Source organism: Sciurus carolinensis, chromosome 3 (assembly GCF_902686445.1).
Source record: "Sciurus carolinensis chromosome 3, mSciCar1.2, whole genome shotgun sequence".
Classification (NCBI taxonomy): domain Eukaryota; kingdom Metazoa; phylum Chordata; class Mammalia; order Rodentia; family Sciuridae; genus Sciurus; species Sciurus carolinensis.
The window spans coordinates 180,022,027-180,041,519 of NC_062215.1; the positions used below are offsets into that span (position 1 = coordinate 180,022,027).

The 19,493-nt window shown below is 51.4% G+C and overlaps 1 protein-coding gene across 1 annotated transcript in view; it reads right to left on the bottom strand.

The window, feature by feature from the left end:
- Col6a3 (collagen type VI alpha 3 chain) overlaps positions 1-19,493 on the bottom strand; it is an 80,813-nt gene that overhangs the window by 44,816 nt on the left and 16,504 nt on the right. The window contains 6 exon segments of the mRNA XM_047544329.1: positions 298-870; positions 2,088-2,687; positions 4,584-5,168; positions 9,167-9,769; positions 15,615-16,232; positions 17,677-17,797. Of these exon segments, the coding sequence (XP_047400285.1) occupies positions 298-870; positions 2,088-2,687; positions 4,584-5,168; positions 9,167-9,769; positions 15,615-16,232; positions 17,677-17,767 (3,070 nt within the window). The 5' untranslated portion in view covers positions 17,768-17,797.

The following is a 19,493-nucleotide window of genomic DNA, read 5'->3' on the forward strand; positions in this document are numbered from 1 at the left end:
GCATATATAAAAAACTTTTTAAGAAGGGAGCGTATTAACTATAATCTTTATAATGCATCTTACTATGAGATATTCTAATGCCCTTGAAAATAATCACCTGCATTCTCTTGTTTTGCCCTGCAGAACAGCAAAAAGAGTAAAGTGTGGAAAGAAGACTCATATTCTTTGGCCCCTGCAGAGACCACCCGTGGTTTCCCATTTTCCAGTGGCCCCAGGAGGGCTTCAGGCTATCTGCAGACCCTGAGCCGGGTCCTGAAGAAGCCAGCTGCAGAAGCAACCCCCACTGCTCCGCCCTACCTGGTGCTGGTGCTCCATTTTGCACAGATTTCAAGAGATTGACAATCTGCGGCTGGAGATCTCCTATCTTGGGCAGGGACTCGGCGACCAGGATGAAGGCAGGGGACGGCACAATGCGCTCCAGCTCAGCAGGGTCTGCGTTCTTGGCCTGGAAGATGAACGGCACCACCCCGCTCTGCTTCAGGTTATTTGCTGGTCCATCCACAGCATCTGAGGACCGCCCAGCAACCAGCAGCACGAGGAACTGCAGCACCCCGTCCTCGATGCGGCTGCCCGCAGACTTGACAAAGATGTGCCTCTGTGCATAGTCCAGGGCGTAGCCCAGGTTGAGGGCTTTGCCTGTCTTGATCTTCATCCTCTTCACGAGGTTCAGGATGTCCGGCTTATTCGGATGCTCATCGAAGCGGGACTCCACCCTGACGTCATCGCTGTACTGGGCCACTGCCACCCGGGTCCCCTCGGGCTTCACATCAAGCTCATCAATGATCTTGTACAGAAAGTCACGGACAGCAGGGAACTGGCCCACGAGGTTGGCTGAGCCGTCGAAGAGGAACAGAATGTCCCGCTTGCTCTCTGCAAGGGAAGCAGATCAGGATGCAGTGAGGAAAGCAATCCTGGTGGCACCCAGCAGCCTCAGTCCCACACCACCAGCTTGTGACTGTGGGCCCAGGAACCTCCCCCAAGGGTCACTGTACCAGCGGGAGAAGAGCACCTGCACCACTTGGCAGGAAACGCGCTATTTCAAAGAGGTGCACATTCCCAAAAGAAAAAAACTAGGTTGGTCTGCTTAACCCACATGGCGTCCTCTGCAAAGCCACTGAGAAGCCCCTCTTCTGCATTGGAACCACCACGGAGAACAGAGCCATTGCACAGTGTTACAGATAAAACTATGGCAAAGGTGGTCCTCGCGGTACTTTTGTTTAAACTTGACCTGTGACGGGCTGCGACTGTGTCACCGGCACAGGTAACTGGGTGGCCACGACCTGGTCTGACTGGATTGTCTCTTCAGTGCCTTTGAGGTTATGGGATAATTAGTAGCCAAATAGTGCTGGTCATTCCTGGGTGGGTCAGGTCTCTGCCATTGCTGTCCAAGCCATCCTGGGCCTCAAGAAACATGGATGGCAGCCCATGGGAGGCCAGGCCACATCACGGAGGTACTGTTTCCAGTTCAAACCGTCCTTGGCCCTGCTTAGAATGGGTCTCCAGTGGTTTGGTCTTGCACCCAGCTCTGCGAAGTCAGCAGGCTGGTGGATCGGGTGTGTGCAGTCTCACTGCTGTGATCATTTGCAATAATAACAGTGATGCGGATTTCCTTTGGGAACCATTCTAGTGCATCAGGATGCATGGGTGACTTTCTGGATCTAACAGAGTCTTAACACAAAGATACCATATAAAGAAGACAATTTCCATTTTTAAATGTCAAGGCATACCCTATGCTCATATAAGGTCTCTCTCTCTTTTCTCTCTCTCCCCTCCCTCCCTGCCGCCCTCTCTCCCAGTCTTCCACCTGGATTTTCGGTCCAGAATCTTCCTAGGCATTTGGAGGAGGTGCTTCTGAATTAAGGCTGAGACAACATGGATGGAGCAGAGGCCAAATGCTCCAGACCTTCCTTCATTAATGAACCTCCTTAAACTTGCTGGTACAGTGTCCTAAACCCCCTCGAAACATTTCAACCAAAGGGAGCCAGTGTCTTTCTAGAGCTCATGAGTCTCTGAGTTCAGATTGGCCATGACCTTCGGCCAGGGAGGTGTGTGAGGAGGGAGGGGCCCCGCGGGCGGGAGGGGTTTACCTGGCTGCGCAAGGGGGACTTCCTCCACACCTCCGCTAACATATGTGGTTAGGGGCTGAATCAGCTGCTGAGGCAAAGCTGGCAGGGAGCTGAAATCGTCCATGAGGTACACCAGGCTGGGGTTAAAAGCAATGTGCTCAAGCTGGGCCTTATTCGCCTGGCTGACCCCCACACAAAAGGTCAAGACGCCTGCGCGCGCCAGGGCGTTAGCAGCTTGCAAGTAAGAGTCATCAGACTGCCCGGCCGTGAGCAGGAGCAGGAGCTGAGGCACGTGTTCACGGATCCGGCTGCCGCCAGCCTCGGTGAAGTGGTTGGCATGGACATAGCTCAGGGCTGAGCCCGTGTTCAGGCCGGAGCCCCCCTTGAGCTGCAGCTGCCCCAGGCGAGCGAGCAAATCTGACTTGGTCTGGTATGTGTCTAGCGAGAACTCGGTTACGGGAGTGTCACTAAATTGCACTACACCAACGCGAATATTGTCGCTTCCAACATCAAGGCTGTTAACTAGGTTCATGACAAAGTCGCGCACATAAGGGAAATTGGATTTTCCAACGTTGACTGATCCATCCAAAAGGAAGATGAGATCCCTTTTGTTTACGTGAACTGTAGTGAAGCACAGAAAACAAAGTGAGACACACACAACGTGAAGGTTCCCCATGTGTGCCCGCCGTGCGGCACACATGCCAACGTTCAGCACACAGAGGACATCAGCGTGGCAAGCAGGCCCCTCTCGGAGAAGACCTCAGGCGGCTGCGTACTTCCCTCTAGCGGAGACCCGGGTTGGTGAGGCATACTGATAGCCAAATGTATGAAACCAAGTGGACTCACAGAGACACAGTGCCAGAGTTAGAAGGTTTGCAACCAACAAGATCATCAGAATCCCAGAAACAGAACGTCCCTTCCCTGGAATGAGTTCTACGAGGAGGCTGGCCTCTGAGGGGTTCATCGTAAGTGTGCAGGCCTGGGTCCTCGGGCTCAGCTCTGTGCTCTTACCGGGAGCACCCGTGGATGGCTCAGGAGCAGTGAGCTCACGTTAACCTGAGAACATGGTTCCTAGGACTGGCAAACTATCGAAGCAAGGCCTTTCTCATCCAGCTGTCTTCCTGGGAACTCCCATTCATCATTCTCCCCTGAGCTCCCCTCCTGAGCTCCTCTCCTGCCAGGTAGTCACAGTGGCATTGGACAGCAATCCAGCCTACTGCCCCAGGCAGTTCCTCCACAGAAAATGACAGGATCATGGGCAAGCAGGAAAACATTTGGTTGAGGTTATACACATGATGAATTAGAAACCTAATTCTTAAATGAGAGCACCGTAGACCCACCATATTTGTGAGTCCCACATCTGTGGATTCAACCAACCTCAGATAAAAAATATTTGAAAAATTAAGTCTGTACTAACATGTATGGATTTTTTTCTTGTCGTTATTTTTTTGATTGATAAAGTAGAACAGCTGTTTACACAGCATTGACATTGCATGTGGTGCTGTAAGTACCCCAGAGACAACAAGTACACAGGAGTACTGGGTAGGTTGATGCCAACACTGCACATTTTACATCTGAGCATTTTGGTATCTGCAGGGCTTTCTGGAACCAGCCCTCATGGATGCTGAGAGATGATTACTTTTCCCCAACAGACTTAGCATGTACCTTTAAAAACTGTACTTCCCATTTCCCCCATGCCTCTCTCTAATTTAAAATAATTTAGCCCATGTTCATTAAGCCAAACTTTGGCTATCAAGGAGCAGATCAGAGTGTTAGGAAGATGGAAGAGAGAGGCGTTTAGGACTTCTGGAGCTGGAGAGTCTGAAGGAGAAGCAGGTCCCATGCAGCAGGGGCCATGCTCTGAGCACCCCTGCAGTGGAAAGAGGGAGTGGAAAGCTGGGTTTCTAGATGTTCCTCTTCTCTTGATTAAGATCAGAGAACTGCTATGTCCAGTTCATGCGCTCAGAGGCCTTTACGTTGTCTTTAGAAATGATCCCACTGATGATCATATTCAATGATGGATCTGAGGACCCACCCACTCAGCACGCTTTCCCATTGAAGGGAGTCCTTAGAAGTGAGAGGAGAGAGCGGTTAAAAGCCCAGGCCTCTGCCTCCCATGAGGGTCAGGCTGGGTCTGTTCAGAAGCACTGTCAGTCAGGAAGGGAAGGACCCGGGCTCCCTCTCAGTGGACAGGGACAGGAGGTTGGACAGGGGTCACCAGTAGAAAGAGAAGAACACTGGGCCCTGACCAGGGAAGAGACCTGGGACATGACCTCCTTGGCCAGAAGCCACACAGCAAGGTGGCCCTGGTCCTATAGTTCATTTTATGCCATTTTTAATGCCACAGTCCTCGACCAGAGGAGAAGGAAGCCTGAAGTGCAATGAACCTCGTTTGCTACAGGTGTCTTCACCACTGAACAGGCTTCTCTTGGCTAAGCATCAACACCACGCCATTGTACTTCTCTCAAAGGTTTTGCCCCGGCCACCCTCTACGTGTCTGAGCCATGGCCTCCATACCTTCAGTGGTCCCAGAGAGGGTTCGCAGAGGCGCCAGCAGGCCGGGCAGCACGCTTTGCAGAGAGGCCGCCCGGAACTCGGCGGGGTTGAACACCAGGGAGGAATCGAAGGCGATCTCTTCCAGCTCCGCCTGATCGGCAGCCTTGTTCCCAATGGCGAAGGCCATGATGCCGCTTCTCTTCAGCTCCTGGGCGGGCTGGCTGATCTCATCTAGGGACTTACCACCTGTGATCAGCACCAGGAGCTTAGGAACCCCCTCGGCGGCCCGGTAGCCCGTGGAGCTGATGAACAGGTTGTTGCGAACGAAGTCCAGCGCGGAGCCCGTGTACAGGCCTGAGCCCTCCAGGGGCTTCATTCTCCGCACGGCCGCGATGGCGTCCCTCTTGCTGGGGTAGCTGTTGAAGTAGAACTCAGGCCTCACCGTGTCTGCATACTGAGCCACCGTCACCTGGATGAGATCCTGTCCTATTTCCAGCCTCTGGAGGACCTTGGCAATGAAGTCTCGGATAGCATTGAAGTTGGCCGGGCCCAGCTTGGAAGAGCCGTCCAGCAGGAAGACTATGTCCCTCTTGTTGACCTCGATGACTGTAGGTAGCAACATGGAGAGATGAGTACAAGGGCCTCACCACACACACTAACAATGACTCTACAAAGCAGCTCCACTCTCATAGGACACTCATTTGCTCTGGCCACTGTGATGTCAGGGGTCGCCTCAGGAGGAATTTGTCACCACACACGTGTCAGACACGTTAGCTTCCTTCCCTATGGGGTGGCAGACTGACTCCCTTCCCACCCTGCCTACTCCTAATACATTTTACATAATAATTACACAAAAACAAATTTAGGGTTAGTAACCCCCTGCTTAGCTTTCTCTCACAAAAAGGGTAGTCAGTTCTTTTCTGCCATAACATAAAACTTGGCCAGAACGAAGCCAGAGCTTGAGGAAACAACTTGGTCTGCTCAGAGAGCCCTTTGCATCATGATCTCAATCAAAATCACACACTGCCAGGCGTGACAGCTCTGTGAGAATAAATCTCCCCAATTTCTCCAGCTCTGCATTTCAAGTCTTCTTTTTTGACTTGTCATCATAAAACCTAAACAGGGAAATCAACATCAAAGCCAGCAAGTGCCACAGAAATTTTCACTTGAAAGACCTGGGTGTAAAGGTCTGAGTGGCATCTTAAGACTATGGTAACTTAAAGACCACCCACAAAGCAAAACACATGATCCTTGCCTGCGACCTTCCATCCAGCTGCTGTCTCAAAAGGAATGCAACCCGCCCCACTGGAAGAAGCCAAAACCATATCAGACCTCAGGGACCAAGCCAGGAGCCTGCTGGCTATCCAAGACTTGTAAGGGTGCCATCGGTGGACTCAACAGGGGTGTTCGAAAAAGGGGCCCTGTTACTCTATTCCATCAGACGGCTTGTATGGCAGGTGGATTTGGTAACACCCAACAGAGGAGAGATGGTTTGAGATGAAGGTAGTGAATTTGTTAAACACAGCTCATTCCTGGCTGTATGGACCTGTGGCTGGGGCCATGATGGCCTGAGTCAGAATGGCTGGCCTCAAGGAATGGATTTAGGACAGCCACACCTCATGCGCACCAAGAAGGGGGACGCTTTGGACGACCATGTCTCTAGGCAGTTACTCAGCTACCCACTGGCAGAACAGCAAGTGCAGAACAACCTTTCACCTTTCCCACTGTCCTGGTCATGGTCATGAGCAGTCATTCAGGGCCCGCGTTTTTCCCTGCAGCTCGGAACTTGCTAGCTGTCTGAGCTGCACCTCTGATTTTGTTTTAAAATATCTTTGCAGAGAAACCTGGATGGGTAGATGTCTGGTGGAGTTCTCACGCCCTGTACCATGGGGTGCCGTGGACATATGAGGCCCCACAACTGTTATCACATGCAGTTACCGTGTAGGTCACATACAGCAGATAAAGACAAATATTCACACAGCCATTGCCTGGGAAGCGTCTGGCCTGCGTGAGTGGCCCCAGGCCATTATGCTTTCTTCATGGGTAACAGCAGTGGCAAACGCACGGGGTGGAGCTAAGTTTCGCCCTCATTTTAAGTGTGGTACAAATGTGAACATCTTTTTCCACAGTGGGAGGGACAGATGTCCAGATGTGGCAGACATGGAACCTAGAGGAGCGGGGAATTGGCTCCATGAACTCAGATGCACCCAGGGCCTCTCGATTCTGTACCCAAGTCCCCTTCCATTAGCAAGAGGCCATTCACGTTTGCCTTGTGTCTGAAGTTCTGGGAACTCATAACCAAACACGGAGACCGTGCTTAGCCAGGCAAGAAGCACCAGAAACACCAGACGACTGGACTCCTGCCTCAGCCTCCCAGCTCTGACACCAGCCCCCGGCCTCCACAGGATCAGGGAGTTCGTCCAGCTTGGTCATCGGTTGGATGGTCTCCTGTGACTTCCTCGGCCCCGCCCTAGAAACCATGTGATTCTTGCAGCAGCCCCATTGGAGGCCACATCATGGATGCCTCAGTATCTCCTTCTGCCTGACCTGAAATGCCACCTCCAACAGGGAGTCTTTTCTCTTCTGCACGATTCTGCGGGTCTCTTGCCTCTCTGGAAGGTGCACTTGAAGGTCCTGTTAATGAGTCTGCTACGCTGCTGGATACCGTTCGGCCCTCACCCCCGAAACTGAGCCCAGGAGAGGGGGTGAGTGTGCTTGCTCTCCCAGGCTACTGTCTCCAGACAGCCCTCCTGACGCTTCCTGCCACACACCCTTCCTTCCCATCTGCACTACCCTTACCACCCTCAGTGACTCGGGGACACCGGTCACCTGAACACCCCAATACTTCCAACACAGTGTGCCCTCTTGTCCACCCAGCACCTGCTTCTAGGGCCACTGGCCTGTGGTGAGCACAGATCACACCACCTCTGACCTCGCACACACCCACCTCTGCCAGCCTCCTCCCTCGCAGCCCACTGACGCTGCACACACCGTGCAAGCTCTCGGGTCTACGGCCTCCTTGCCTGCCTGTCCCCGCCCTCACCGGCTCTCCTGCCAGCCCTTCTTGCCCACACTGCCATCTCTCCCAGGACACTGACCTACACTCTCCAGGACACAGGAGGACACACTCTCCGTGCAGACTCGCTGGATGGATGACCCTGGCCTTCACCCTGCTTGGCTTCCTGGCTTCTGGATCAGGTTAGCTTCTCCTCCCTGGGCACGCACCCTCCCTGGGCCTGCACCCACTCCTGCATCCCCCCGAGGTGACGAGGCCCCCACGGCTCCTGCCTCGCTCAGCCGCACAGTCCTAATTGCTGGCGGCTGGTCCCGGGGCCCCCTCTCCTGCAGCCACGCCCGCTCCAAAGCCCTTCTCCTCTCAGGCTGCTCCTCTGAACCCAATGCCGCTCAGCCCTGACCACCTCACGCGCACCCCACATTTCGGGTTCTCCCCCGCCAGTGGCTTCCAACTCCAGCCCCGCTGATCCCGGGGTCCTGGGAAGGGGCCGCGCTGCCTGATGCTTCTGCCTGCACACTCTCCCCTCTTCCCCTCCTTTCCTTCCTGCTCCCCACAAGCTTCATTTGAAAATGACCATCACTCCTTTACCAAGGAAAACCTACCTGTGCCCCAGTGACACAGGGTTAAGCAGTGCTTTACCACAACTGTCGTTTTGCAGCCTCAGCCTGTGGCCTTCGCTCACCAAGTTGACCACCGAGCGCTGTGGAGACGTGACTCCCCCAGAGAGGCTATCACCACCGTGCTTCCCTTCAGCCCGCCTTCCGCTGAGGCGCTGCCAGGAAGGGACAGCAAGGACTTTTACCCAAAGACTCGTCCTCCGAGAGCCTCCTGGCTTGGGGTGACACTGGACAGGGAGTGGGTGTTTCTAGAAGCCACTGGGGCCCACGGGTCCCGGTTTGCTGAGGTCGATCCAGTCTGGAAGGGGCTGAAACCTGCGTCCCTGAGGCCCCATGTCTCCCGTGGTGGCTAAACGTACATTCCTTAACTTGGATTTTGTGTTTAGAACGACTCCAGATGGCTGTTTCACCAAGGGCCTTCCATTTGCTTATTGATATCACGATCTCGATAAGCACAGGGGAAAATGGTTCATAAATACTCCACGGCACGGACACTGGGATGTCCCTTACCTTTGCACGTGTGCTTCTCAATGCCCTGGCACAGAAGGCCTTCCAGGGACACGGTGCTCCTTTGCTGCTTTGTGGAAAAAGACTATCTGTGCACACACTTCTAACATGGACTCAGGTCAAGGCCGCTACCCTGGAGTAGCTTTCTCAGTCAATGAGCCCTGGTAGCCAACGTTAGGATGACCAGATTGTGAGCAGAGAGACAATGAGCTTTCAGAACCTCTCAAGCAGAGTCGGCCTGAAAAGCACACTTGGCAGTGACTCCTACTCTAGGAAGCTCTTCCCACTTGCTCGTGGAGGGTTAGCTTTCCCAAACGTCACATCCTGGACCAGCTCCTCACGGCAGGACTGGACACGGGTACTTACAGGCTCTCCTGCGGGGAATCACTGGTGCCCACCTTACTTCTACCAACGACACACAACACACCCCACTCCCGCACAGAGGGCCAGAAGAGCATACGTACCTTGAGTGACAATGGTTGGCGGTTGCAGCACAATGTGCCTTTGGGCCACGCCAACAATGTACGGCAGTAATTGCTCCTGGAGGTCCCCAAAGCTACGGAATTCCGGGACAGTAAACACCAGGTTGTCATCGGTAGCTATGTGTTGCAGCTCTGCCCTGGAGGCGGCCTGGGCTCCGAGGCCAAACGAGAACACGCTAGCCTGCTTCAGTGCTACCACCCCGTCTCGGATCTCGTCACTAGAGGGTCCAGCACTTATAAGGACCAGTACCTGAGGGACCCCTTCCTCCACTCGGCTGCCACCTGCCTTGGTGAAGTGGTTCCCCACCACAAAGTCAAGGGCCAGGCCAATGTTGGCCAGCTCCCCACCAGTGAACCCAAGGGCCTTCACTGCATCCAGAACCTGAGCCTTGGAGGAGTAGGTGTCCAAGGAGAACATGGTTCTGGGCTCATCGCTATACTGGACCACCCCCACTCGGATCTGCTGGGCTCCAATTGAGAGTCTCTCAAGGAGATTTATTAGGAAGTCTCGAATGACTGCGAAATGGACACTTCCGGTGTTGTTTGATCCATCAATAAGGAAAATAATGTCAGCAGAGTCTTGTGCTTTAAAAGAAAGAAATGCAAAAAACGTGAAAGCGTTAGAACAAGTGACACATGCATCGTTCGGTGTTCTCACATGTTTCTTAGGAAACCAATAAGAAACACGAAATACAGACAAACAAAAACACATGTCGATTAAGGAACGTGGAATTCTTGTGTAGTTCTGCATTCTGAATGGATAAGAGGCAACTTCTTGGGAATCTCAGTGTGGAAACGGGCATTTGTATCAAATTCTCATTTATGCCATCTTTGTGGTTAAATTTCAAAACATCATGTCCACTTTTCAGAGGGAGAAATCTCATTTACATATTCTGGAGGTTTCTACTAAATTTGGAGGGAAACATAATAGCATGGGATTGTGATTGCCAGGCCTGCAGGAGAAAATTAAAGAGTTGAGTCACAAAATCCAAAGCTGACTTCTCATTTTTGCTTATTTCTCCTGCCTCCTCAAGTAATAAGAATTTTTATGCAAATCCACAGCTATAAACAGAATCCCAGGTTCACAACTTTGTGACTCAGCCTCCAAGAGTGTTAAGTGATTCCTTGAATAATTACTAGTTCCTTTCTTTCCTTAAAAACCAAAATGGTGGAGGGCCTACAACCTTGGGGGTTCAAATTCAAACTACATTCAGAGTTTCAATTTTAAAATACTCTGATGAATTTGAAGCTTGATTTTTCTTGCCCATGCGCTGTTTAGTTGTGCCATACTCAAATGCAGGCCTGGATTTGGGCTGGATGTTTTACTCATTTATTTTTGCCATTGCCTCTGTATTCAGTCATATAATGCAGAATAATGTTAAGCAGAGTGATATGAAACCAGTCATGACATAATTATCCAACCTTATTTTTATGACATCTTAAACTGATTTCCTAGCAGGACCACAAGCAACTGCTAAACCTTAATCAGAATTAGCTCTGGAATCATTTCAAGGATGTAAAAGTGACTGACCACGACCTCCTTCTCTCCCCACCCCTGTGATCATGAGCCTTCCATTCTGCTAAGGAGACTGGAGGTTACACAGAAGCACCGAGCAAAGACTGGCAAGCAATCAGCTTTCAAACCAGAACAGGATATTTCAACGTCTCATTTCAAACATTTAAATCAGGCTGATTTAAAGCAAAATTATTCTAGCAAGTGTTCTCAATAACTTAAGTGTTAGGGACAAGAAGAGACTCTTTGTGTGCACAAATGTTTACATTCTGCAGTTCTAGAAAGATATATTAGAGGCATAATTGTAATATTACATATAAGACCATTTGTTCTGATCATTTTAATGCCAATGAACACCGGATTTAAAATTGATTTTTATTGTTTTTATTCTCACTGTAATTCTGGAAAAGGATACAAATCCTGTCTTATAAAATTAAAGTGTTCTGCTCTAAAGAGACGATGCTCTACCCAAGCTTGCCCACAGGGATGCCCGACCTAGCACTGCTCCCCTCCCCTACATACACGAGGGCCTGACAGCACCCTGCAAGTTCATTCTTTGCACAGGTGACTGCGGTAACCTGGAAATACTGCCGCTCCTAAGACCTCATGAGAGGAGTGCTGTTTGGCTCTGCATAAAGATCTCATGCTTTCCATAATTGTTGCACAAATGATCAGATAGGACTGGGCCTTTTCTCAATCCAAAGTGTTTGTCACTCTTCTGCCAAAGCATAAGCTTCCTGAAGGCTCTTGGGGAAGGGCAGAGCCGGGAGTATGAACTTTGTAACAGGCCTCAGAAATGACTGGATTGTCACAAAGGGCAGAGGCTCTGCACACCACATCAGAGAATTCCTCAACATTTCCAGCTAAAACCCACGACCCTGTGGGACACAGAAAGATTTGCCACTTACGCATCACGTCACAGCATTTGAAAGACTTCACTGTGATTAGTCTGGCCGATAAAAAATGACACCTAAGTCACAGTGTGACACTATGCCTTCTTCATTTATTACTTAGTTTGGGTAGCCATTTATAATAGTTTAATAAGACAAATGATCCCTGAGGGAAAGTGTGTGAACATTTCTCTCCTAAGAGACTGAACATCTACAACAGCAGGTCATAAAAAACGTTGGATAATTTGTCATCACTGAATAAAACCCCATCCTCTTACACACACAGTAATGGGACACACAGAGCATGCTTGGTTATCTGGAGAGCCGAAGCCTCAGGCAGACCCCAGATCCCTGGGCGCTTGTGGAGAGCAAGGTGTACCAACAACCAACAGTAACTCCAGGAGAAGTCAGCCCTTTCTAGAATTTGAAAATATGAGCATGTCTGGTTTTTCGATTTTATGGCTCATGGATCCCACCCTTGATGGCATTTGCTATGGAAAAGTTTCACAATCTCCAAGGAAAAATCTTGGGCTCCTTCTGTGGAACTGGAGACACCATTTTCCTGAGCCCTGTAGTCTAGGTACGGTGCCGTTCTTAGTTTATGTGATGTTTCCTTTTTTTACGAAAAAAGTCACATTTTTATTTCCTATGCAAAACAAAAAATTGTAGATAAGCTTCATGAAGTTTTGAAATCTTCATATTTTCATTTTTGAAAAGAAAGTCTATGCTGAAATCCTCACTGCTTCCTTCAGCCTTTGCTTTAGAATAGGGCTTTAAAAGGGCTGACGAAGGGCTTTTTTAAAACACAACCATTAGAGATTGACTCGAGTTCAGTTAGAAAGTGACAACCATTAACATTTATGTATAAAGTGTCCTTATTTTATACCAAGAATACAGTAGTAGGAAAAGTGACCGAGTGGACCCAGAACCAGAGAAAAAGCCCTAGAAGGCCCCCCTTGGCCTTTTCCAGGAGCCGTAAGCGGAGACGTCCCGCTCGGTAAGTCTTGCTTTACATTTTGCTGAGGGACATGCAGTGGATGTGACACCAGAGGCGAGGCAGAATATGCAGTTAATTAGAAAGGCAACACAGACAGGGTCCACCTTGGGCTGCTAGCGGCTAAGACTCTAGAAGACAGAGATGCTTGCCTGGCATAAAAACAAAGGTTTTCTCTTCCGTGTGGAGATGCACAGTGTTGAGGGGCTGGCCCGGCTCTGCTGTGGTGACCTCGGTTTTGTCCATTTACGGAACAGTTGCACGTGATGGCAACTTGGCTACGCCTTCTTGTGAGTTTGCCAAGGCATCAGTTTAAAACATGCCCTTTCCCTACGGATCCCCTCCCTGCCTTGGACATGTCTGCTGTCGTCCCCGTGTGCCTAAGGCGGTGAGGAGTGAATCCTTGACTACTGCAGCAGTGAGGTGGTCCAGGTGCCCCGGCCGTTTCCTTGGAACCTGGAGTGTCCGGCCTGGGGTTGCCTGGAGGACAACACCTTCCGTTCCTGCAGCCTGGAAGGACCAGTATCAACGCCAGGGAGGGCAGCGGCAGGGCAGGCCTTCCAGACCGTCCCTCGTCCCTTCTCCTGGGAAGCAGACCCTCCCCAATGCAGCTGCTGTTCCGCCCCTACCAAGTCGAAATTATGGGGACCATCGGAAAGGCCTTTGAGAACAACCATCCGAAACACCTCGGGTGGCTGGTTTGCAGCCCTAGGCCACCCGAGCTCTGCGCCCACCACAGCCGCTCCTTTTGCTGACACCTGCCGTCTTTCTCCCTGCCCCGCCTTCTGACTCTCTGCTGTGAATAGCCCTGTCTGGTCCTTTCCCTACAGCTGCCCCATGACTCTGGCCACAGGGAAGAGAGCTCTGCCCTTCTCCAGGCTTCCCCTGCTCCGGCTGCCCTTACTTAGGTGCCCCACGTGTCCCCTCGGGGTGATGTACACCTCAGCCTCAGCTCTCTTCCTCCTGCTGCTTCCACTGTCCTGGTGGACAGGTTCTGACCTTGCCCAGTCACCTCTCCTCCAGCCCCGTCCCTGCAGCCCTCCTGGTGGTGAGCACTTCCCAAGGCTGAGCAGGGAACTGCCCATTGGTCTCCTTCCCTCCAACCACTTCCTCCATGCTGTGCCTGCCTACTTGACCCCAGTGTCCATTACTCCCTCTTCATTCAAGAATTCCTCACCTCTCGCTGTAGCAAGGCAGGCTCAGGAGTTCCCCAACCTTCTAAGTGACCTCAGCTCCACCAGGATCCGCCTGCATCCACACTGCCCTGGGGTCATCTCCAGAGACTTTGAAGTCCACGTGATAACCCTGCTGAGCGCCAGTCTCTCAGCTCCTCAGCCTCCTCATCCCCAGTGGGCCTGTCCATGCATCTCTGCATGTGTGGCCACACTGTGCACAGCTCCTGAAACACCACCAGTCCCACCGTCTGCCCCAGAAGTCCCCTCTCTACAGGAAGCATCTCCCTGTTCGCACTCGGCCCTCCCCACCCCTCCTGGCCGCTGGTCCTCTGGCTTCCGGACGTCTCTGCACCTCGTCCAGCTCTTGTCTTGCTCCTGCCCAGCCGGGACCCCATGTCGGGCTGCTGCAGGGGTTCACGGGCTATCACTCCGCTTCCTCCCACACAGAGTGTTCTCCCCTCTCTGCCTTTCCCTCCTTGCAAGCTCCTTTGATTCTGAGAGTGCCTGGGGTGTCTGCAGAAGGCCAGACTCCCACGCCGTCGGGGTCCACATGGGCGTCCACACTGAGGGTTCCTCAGCCAGCAATTCTAATGGCAACTGGGCCATTTGCAAGTCAGCAGCTGTTTCCTGAGCCTCCTGTGGCTCGTCTCACCCTGAGTCATTCCTGCACCGCCGCAAGCCCTCCCAGAACCAAGCTCGGATGCCACGGCCCCATCATCCCCTCTCGGGGGTGACCAATGCCAGCTCCTCTTGAAGTCCCTGTCCATCTCAAAATTGTTGGACACAGCCCCCTTTCTCCTCCCTACCCTCCATGTGGAGGATGCAACTCTCCATCTTTTCCTCCCTAACTCCCTGCCTGCTCTACCCAAAACCCTCAGCTCTCTGCTGCCAAAGGGCTGCTTGGACTCTGGACTCCATTCTAGCACAGGGCATCCCTCCACCCTGCCATGCCACTAAGGAAGCCTCACCCCGTGCACTACTCAGGGCTGCTGTGGTCCAGTACATTCTGAAATTCTGCTCATCATATTCCTTCTCCAGCCCTTCAGGCACTTGGCACTGGAAGGAGAGTTAATGGGCTCGACTGGTTAAATATCTTGACAGCACTTAGCTCCGCCAGGTCACTGTGAAACAGCACGGCCATGTAATATCCAGTCACTGTGGCCCTGGTGAGGACCATGAGAATCCAAAGAGGCTCGGAGGGCCCGGCCACAGCTATGGCATGGTGGACACATAAGCCACCTGCTCCAGGGCCAAGGTCCAAGGCCTCCACTGCTGCACCTGGCCAGCATGTCCCCAGCCCTCTAGGACTCAACCTCTTCCAAACAGATTTGTACTCAGTCACATCTACGGTTCCTACCACTTTGATTCTATCAATTCTCTGAAATGAATTCAGAAAAAGAGCAGAGCAGAGGAGCTCTCCGCTCTCCACCGGACCCGAAGGTGGACGTGCTTTCCCTGTCAGGTCACGCCCCTCTTGGCATGGAGCTGCTGCTGAGGAAGCAGGTCTCTGTGCCCTAGAGCAGATTGGGGATGCTTTTTATCAGATGCTGCCTAGTCTTCTGGACACTTTCTTTCCTAAGGAAGGTTGAGACCCCTTCTGTGATCATATCAGAATGTGGCTTTTAGCTAAAATACTAGCTGTTTCAAAAACAAAGACCTCCTCTGGATGTAGTCGAGTGCTATGTTTGAGAAGAAGGCTCCAGAAGGTCTTCAAACCTTTGTTTTTAAGCCCATGAACAGTCATCTCTTCCCTACACCCCAAGATCTCTTAGCCAGGGCATTGCTTTAAGGCCAGCGATTGCCAAGCTCATCTGCAAAGAACAGCAGGGCAGGGGCAGCCTGCCGAGGTTGCCATTACCTGTGATGTCTTTAAAGGTTTCCGTGTCCCCAGCCCTTTCTGGACGCACGGATGAATGCACACAGGACACTAAGTTTCCTACTACGTCATGAAGTGAGGTAAAGTTCTCTAGGTTGAAAACATGCATATCAACTGGTTCACTTGCTATTTCTTTTAATGCTCCTTCATCTGCATCCTCAACTCCAATTGCAAACACGTTAACATCAGCAGACTTAAGTTCCGCTGAGGGTAGAACAAGGCCGTCCTCCGAGTGTCCATTGGTTACCACTACAATAACCTGGGGGACTCCGTCACCAGCCCGGCTTCCAGCAGCCTCAGAGAGGTGGTTTTGAATTACGTATTCTAATCCTTTTCCAGTCTGATTGCTTCCCCCAGAATAAGACAGGTTGGAAATATGGGATAGGACTTCTTGTTTAGTACGGTATGTGTTTAACAGGAACTCGGTATGAGGGTTTCCGTTGAACTGGACCAGAGCAAAATGGAAATCATTTTCTCCCACAGCTAAAGATTCTATAACATCATATAGAAACTCTCGAACAAGTTGGAAATGTTCCTTTCCAGTGCTCCAAGAGGAATCCACTAGAAATATTATATCAGCAGCGGCACCATTTTTGACATCTTTAAAAAAAGACATTGTTTTAGATTTTTCTACTGAACAAACAATTAAATCACTTCCTATCAGTGCAAAACTTCCTAAACAAATTCAGCTTATGCTATGCTGCTACTAACAGATTCACACCTGATGCAATTCAGACAGGCAGCCTTACCTGAGAAGCAGGGCCCCAGCCACATGGACTCAACAGCTGCAGTGCCCGGTCACAGCCCAAATTCCACACTGAATGACCACTGTTCAGGGCCAGCAGCATGCTCCAGAGTGGGAGAAACCTCCTAGGTGTTTTCGAACTCAAACATGAGTCTTCACTGCAATTTGACCCCCAAGACCCCATTGACCAGACCAGAGGGGCCTCTTACCATGGATAACCAGCTGTCACCTTATAAGCTCATTCCTCGGTCTGGGGCATAAAACTGGGCCTTGACAAGGAGGCAAAGTGACTACTATGCTGTTTTACATGAACTAACCCCTAATGCTTTGGGTAATTTGCAAAAAATCAATGACTACATCTTTTAAAGTGGGGAAGACTGTAAATGTAGAAAAGGAGGAAGGCTCATTTTTCTCAGATTTTTGAGCAGGGAGAAAGGTTATCTAACCAGTTACTGTGTATCTTTCAGAGCCAGAAAAGCATCACAGACATCAGGTTGTGTTGATCTTGTTCACAGCGGGACCTGGTTCTTCTTGGAACACAGGGACTTGGGGTAGCAGCCGTCAGCGGCCCAGGGAGAGGACCACGTGCCAGGTTGACTCCTAGACTCTGCTTTCCTCAGTATGGCCAGAGGCCCCAGCCCATGTCCCTTGACATTGAAGGGCGCAGCCTGACCCAGCAGGAGAGTCCCCGCCAGAGGGCCTGCTCTCCAGGCAAAGGAGACGAACCCAAGTCAATTAATTCCTCACACTGGCAATGCAAGAAGCTTTTCTCACTTTTCCAAAACTCTAAAGGCAAAGTCTTAATAGGATCACTAGGATCGATTTTTTAAAAAAATAGTTTTAGGAAATAGTTGTTTTAAAGATCCAATGATGCTAAATGAAAAAGTCCTTCTGTGCCTAGAGACACAGAGAGGGTGCTCTGCCTGTCCTCCAGGGAAAAGCGTTGTCCCCCTCTGGAGCTGTCTGCTCCCTGTCTTATGTGCTGAGAGACCCGCCAGTGGCAAGCACGCTGGGAAGCTCCCCAGGAGGTGGGACTTCGAGATGCAAACCTCCCGCTCACACCCAGGGGAAGAGCCACGCTCTTTCAAGCCAACTCCAAGGTATCTAACTCTGTAGTAAACTAAGTCATCTCTCCCTGGGTGAAGAGCATCCGAGGGGTCTGTAAGCAGAATTCATCTCCTGTGACAAATGGCTTGTCTAAAAAGAGGCCTAAGCTCTGTATCGAGCTTGTGTGGCTAAGATCTAAAATCAAAGAAGGCTACCCCTCTTTATAAAATGAAGGATGTTTCTGGACCTTACCTGCTTGTTGCTGTTGGGCATAAGTCATGCAAAAGCCTGAGAGAAAGAGGCAAGAGATGGCCACTGAGGACAAGTGTCGATGCTTCCTCATTCTGAATTTGTCTAAGCACCAAGTATGAACCTGAAAGAGAAAACAGGGAGAGGAGAGTACTCTGGATTAGGCATAGGGTGGTGAAGGGGAGGTGGCATGGGGCAGGACCGACAGGGGAGCGAAGCAGACATTATCCCCTCAGGTACACCGAGGTGATCCCACGACGTGCACAATCAGAAAGATGAGAGATGGCGCTCCATTTACCAATGATTTATCAAAAGGCATCAATGCTTCTACTGTCAAGGCAACTAATTAGAACAAATTTTTAAAATTTTTTAAAGAGAATGATCAGGGTTTTTTAATGCCCATGCTGAAAAATTCCTCAGAATCCTGTGCTTTTCATGTCTTTCATGTCTTTTTTAGACCTCCCAGTGCAACTTTGTATCTGATCCGTTCTTTGAACCAGCAATGAATGGACAGATGATAGGTGGGTGGATGGGTGAATGGACAAAAACAGATATATGTCAAGGACATAAGCTTTGGACACATGTGTGTGCAGGAAGGGAGGGGGGAGGGAGGGAGGGAGGGAGATTCCCACAGCCCGGCTGGATGCTTTGCCGTCTCTGTCCGGGAATCCTTCAGAGAGGAGGAAGGGAGGGAGCGCAGTATGTGTGAGGTGGCCAGAGGGAGCTCTGTCCCAGGAGACCTCATGCCCTTTGTGGACAGCTCATGGGCCCCTGTGATGAGGCTGCTGGCGTCCCGGCTGGACATCTTTACACACAGAATGAAGAGCACAGTGACGTTTCCTAATGGCCTCTGACAGTGGCTTCGCCACAGTCTGAAAGCATTCTCTTTATTCACATTAATAGCAAATGAACCGAGCGTGTGTTCCCACTGTGAAAGCAGCTTAAGTAAACATATGAATGGGCGTCCTTGACCCTAATGACTGTATTACTTTAACGGCAGATAAGAACTATGCAATCAAACCTTCTCTTCCTCCCAAAGTAAAGCAGAAATGGCCGTGGGACACTTTCAAACCTGTCCTTCCCCACTGCTACTCAGCACGTGCCCTGCTGCGTGCCAACTGCAACCTCACAGTGGAACAAGCCAGCGAGGTTCAGTTGACCAGACTGCCCAGCCGGACCGCTGCCACAGTCTCCCGCACTGAGCACCAGCTGGCGGCTGCACTGTGGCTTCCAGGCAGCCACGTTCAGGGTCGCGTGAACTCAGGAGCCGTGCCACTGAGCTCCCTGCCAACATCTTCCCTCCCTACCTCGAGGCTTCGCATCGGCCTTCTCGGCCTCCTCTCCAGTCCCGCGAGATCAGCTGGGTGATTGGGCACTTCCTCAAGGCCCCTCCAGGGAGCGCCCGGCCTTCTGTCCAGGCTGAAGCACCCTGGCCAGGTCGGCACTTCTTTCCTGCCTCTGGGCTCAAGGCTCTGGCTTCCCCTGTGGAGGCTCAGCTGCAACAGGACCCTGTACTCAGAAGGCCCCCGCGCCTGGCCTGACGCTTCCCTGTCTCTGTCTGGGAATTCTGAAGAACTTTGGGGGAGCCGTCTTCTCATTGTGCAGAGGTGTGTACCCCATCCTGCCTGTGGCTTACACGGCAGTGACTCTTCTTGCCCAGACTGGTCAGGGCTTCCCCGGTCAGTGGTCGAGGGAAAAGAGCACTGGCAACCCCTTCAGTCTCGAATGTTCTCAGGCCACTGTCTGTAACGTTATCCAAGCCGTCCAGTTACCGCGTGCCAGTTTTTCATGGTTCATCTCATTGTCTGTGCATGATCCTT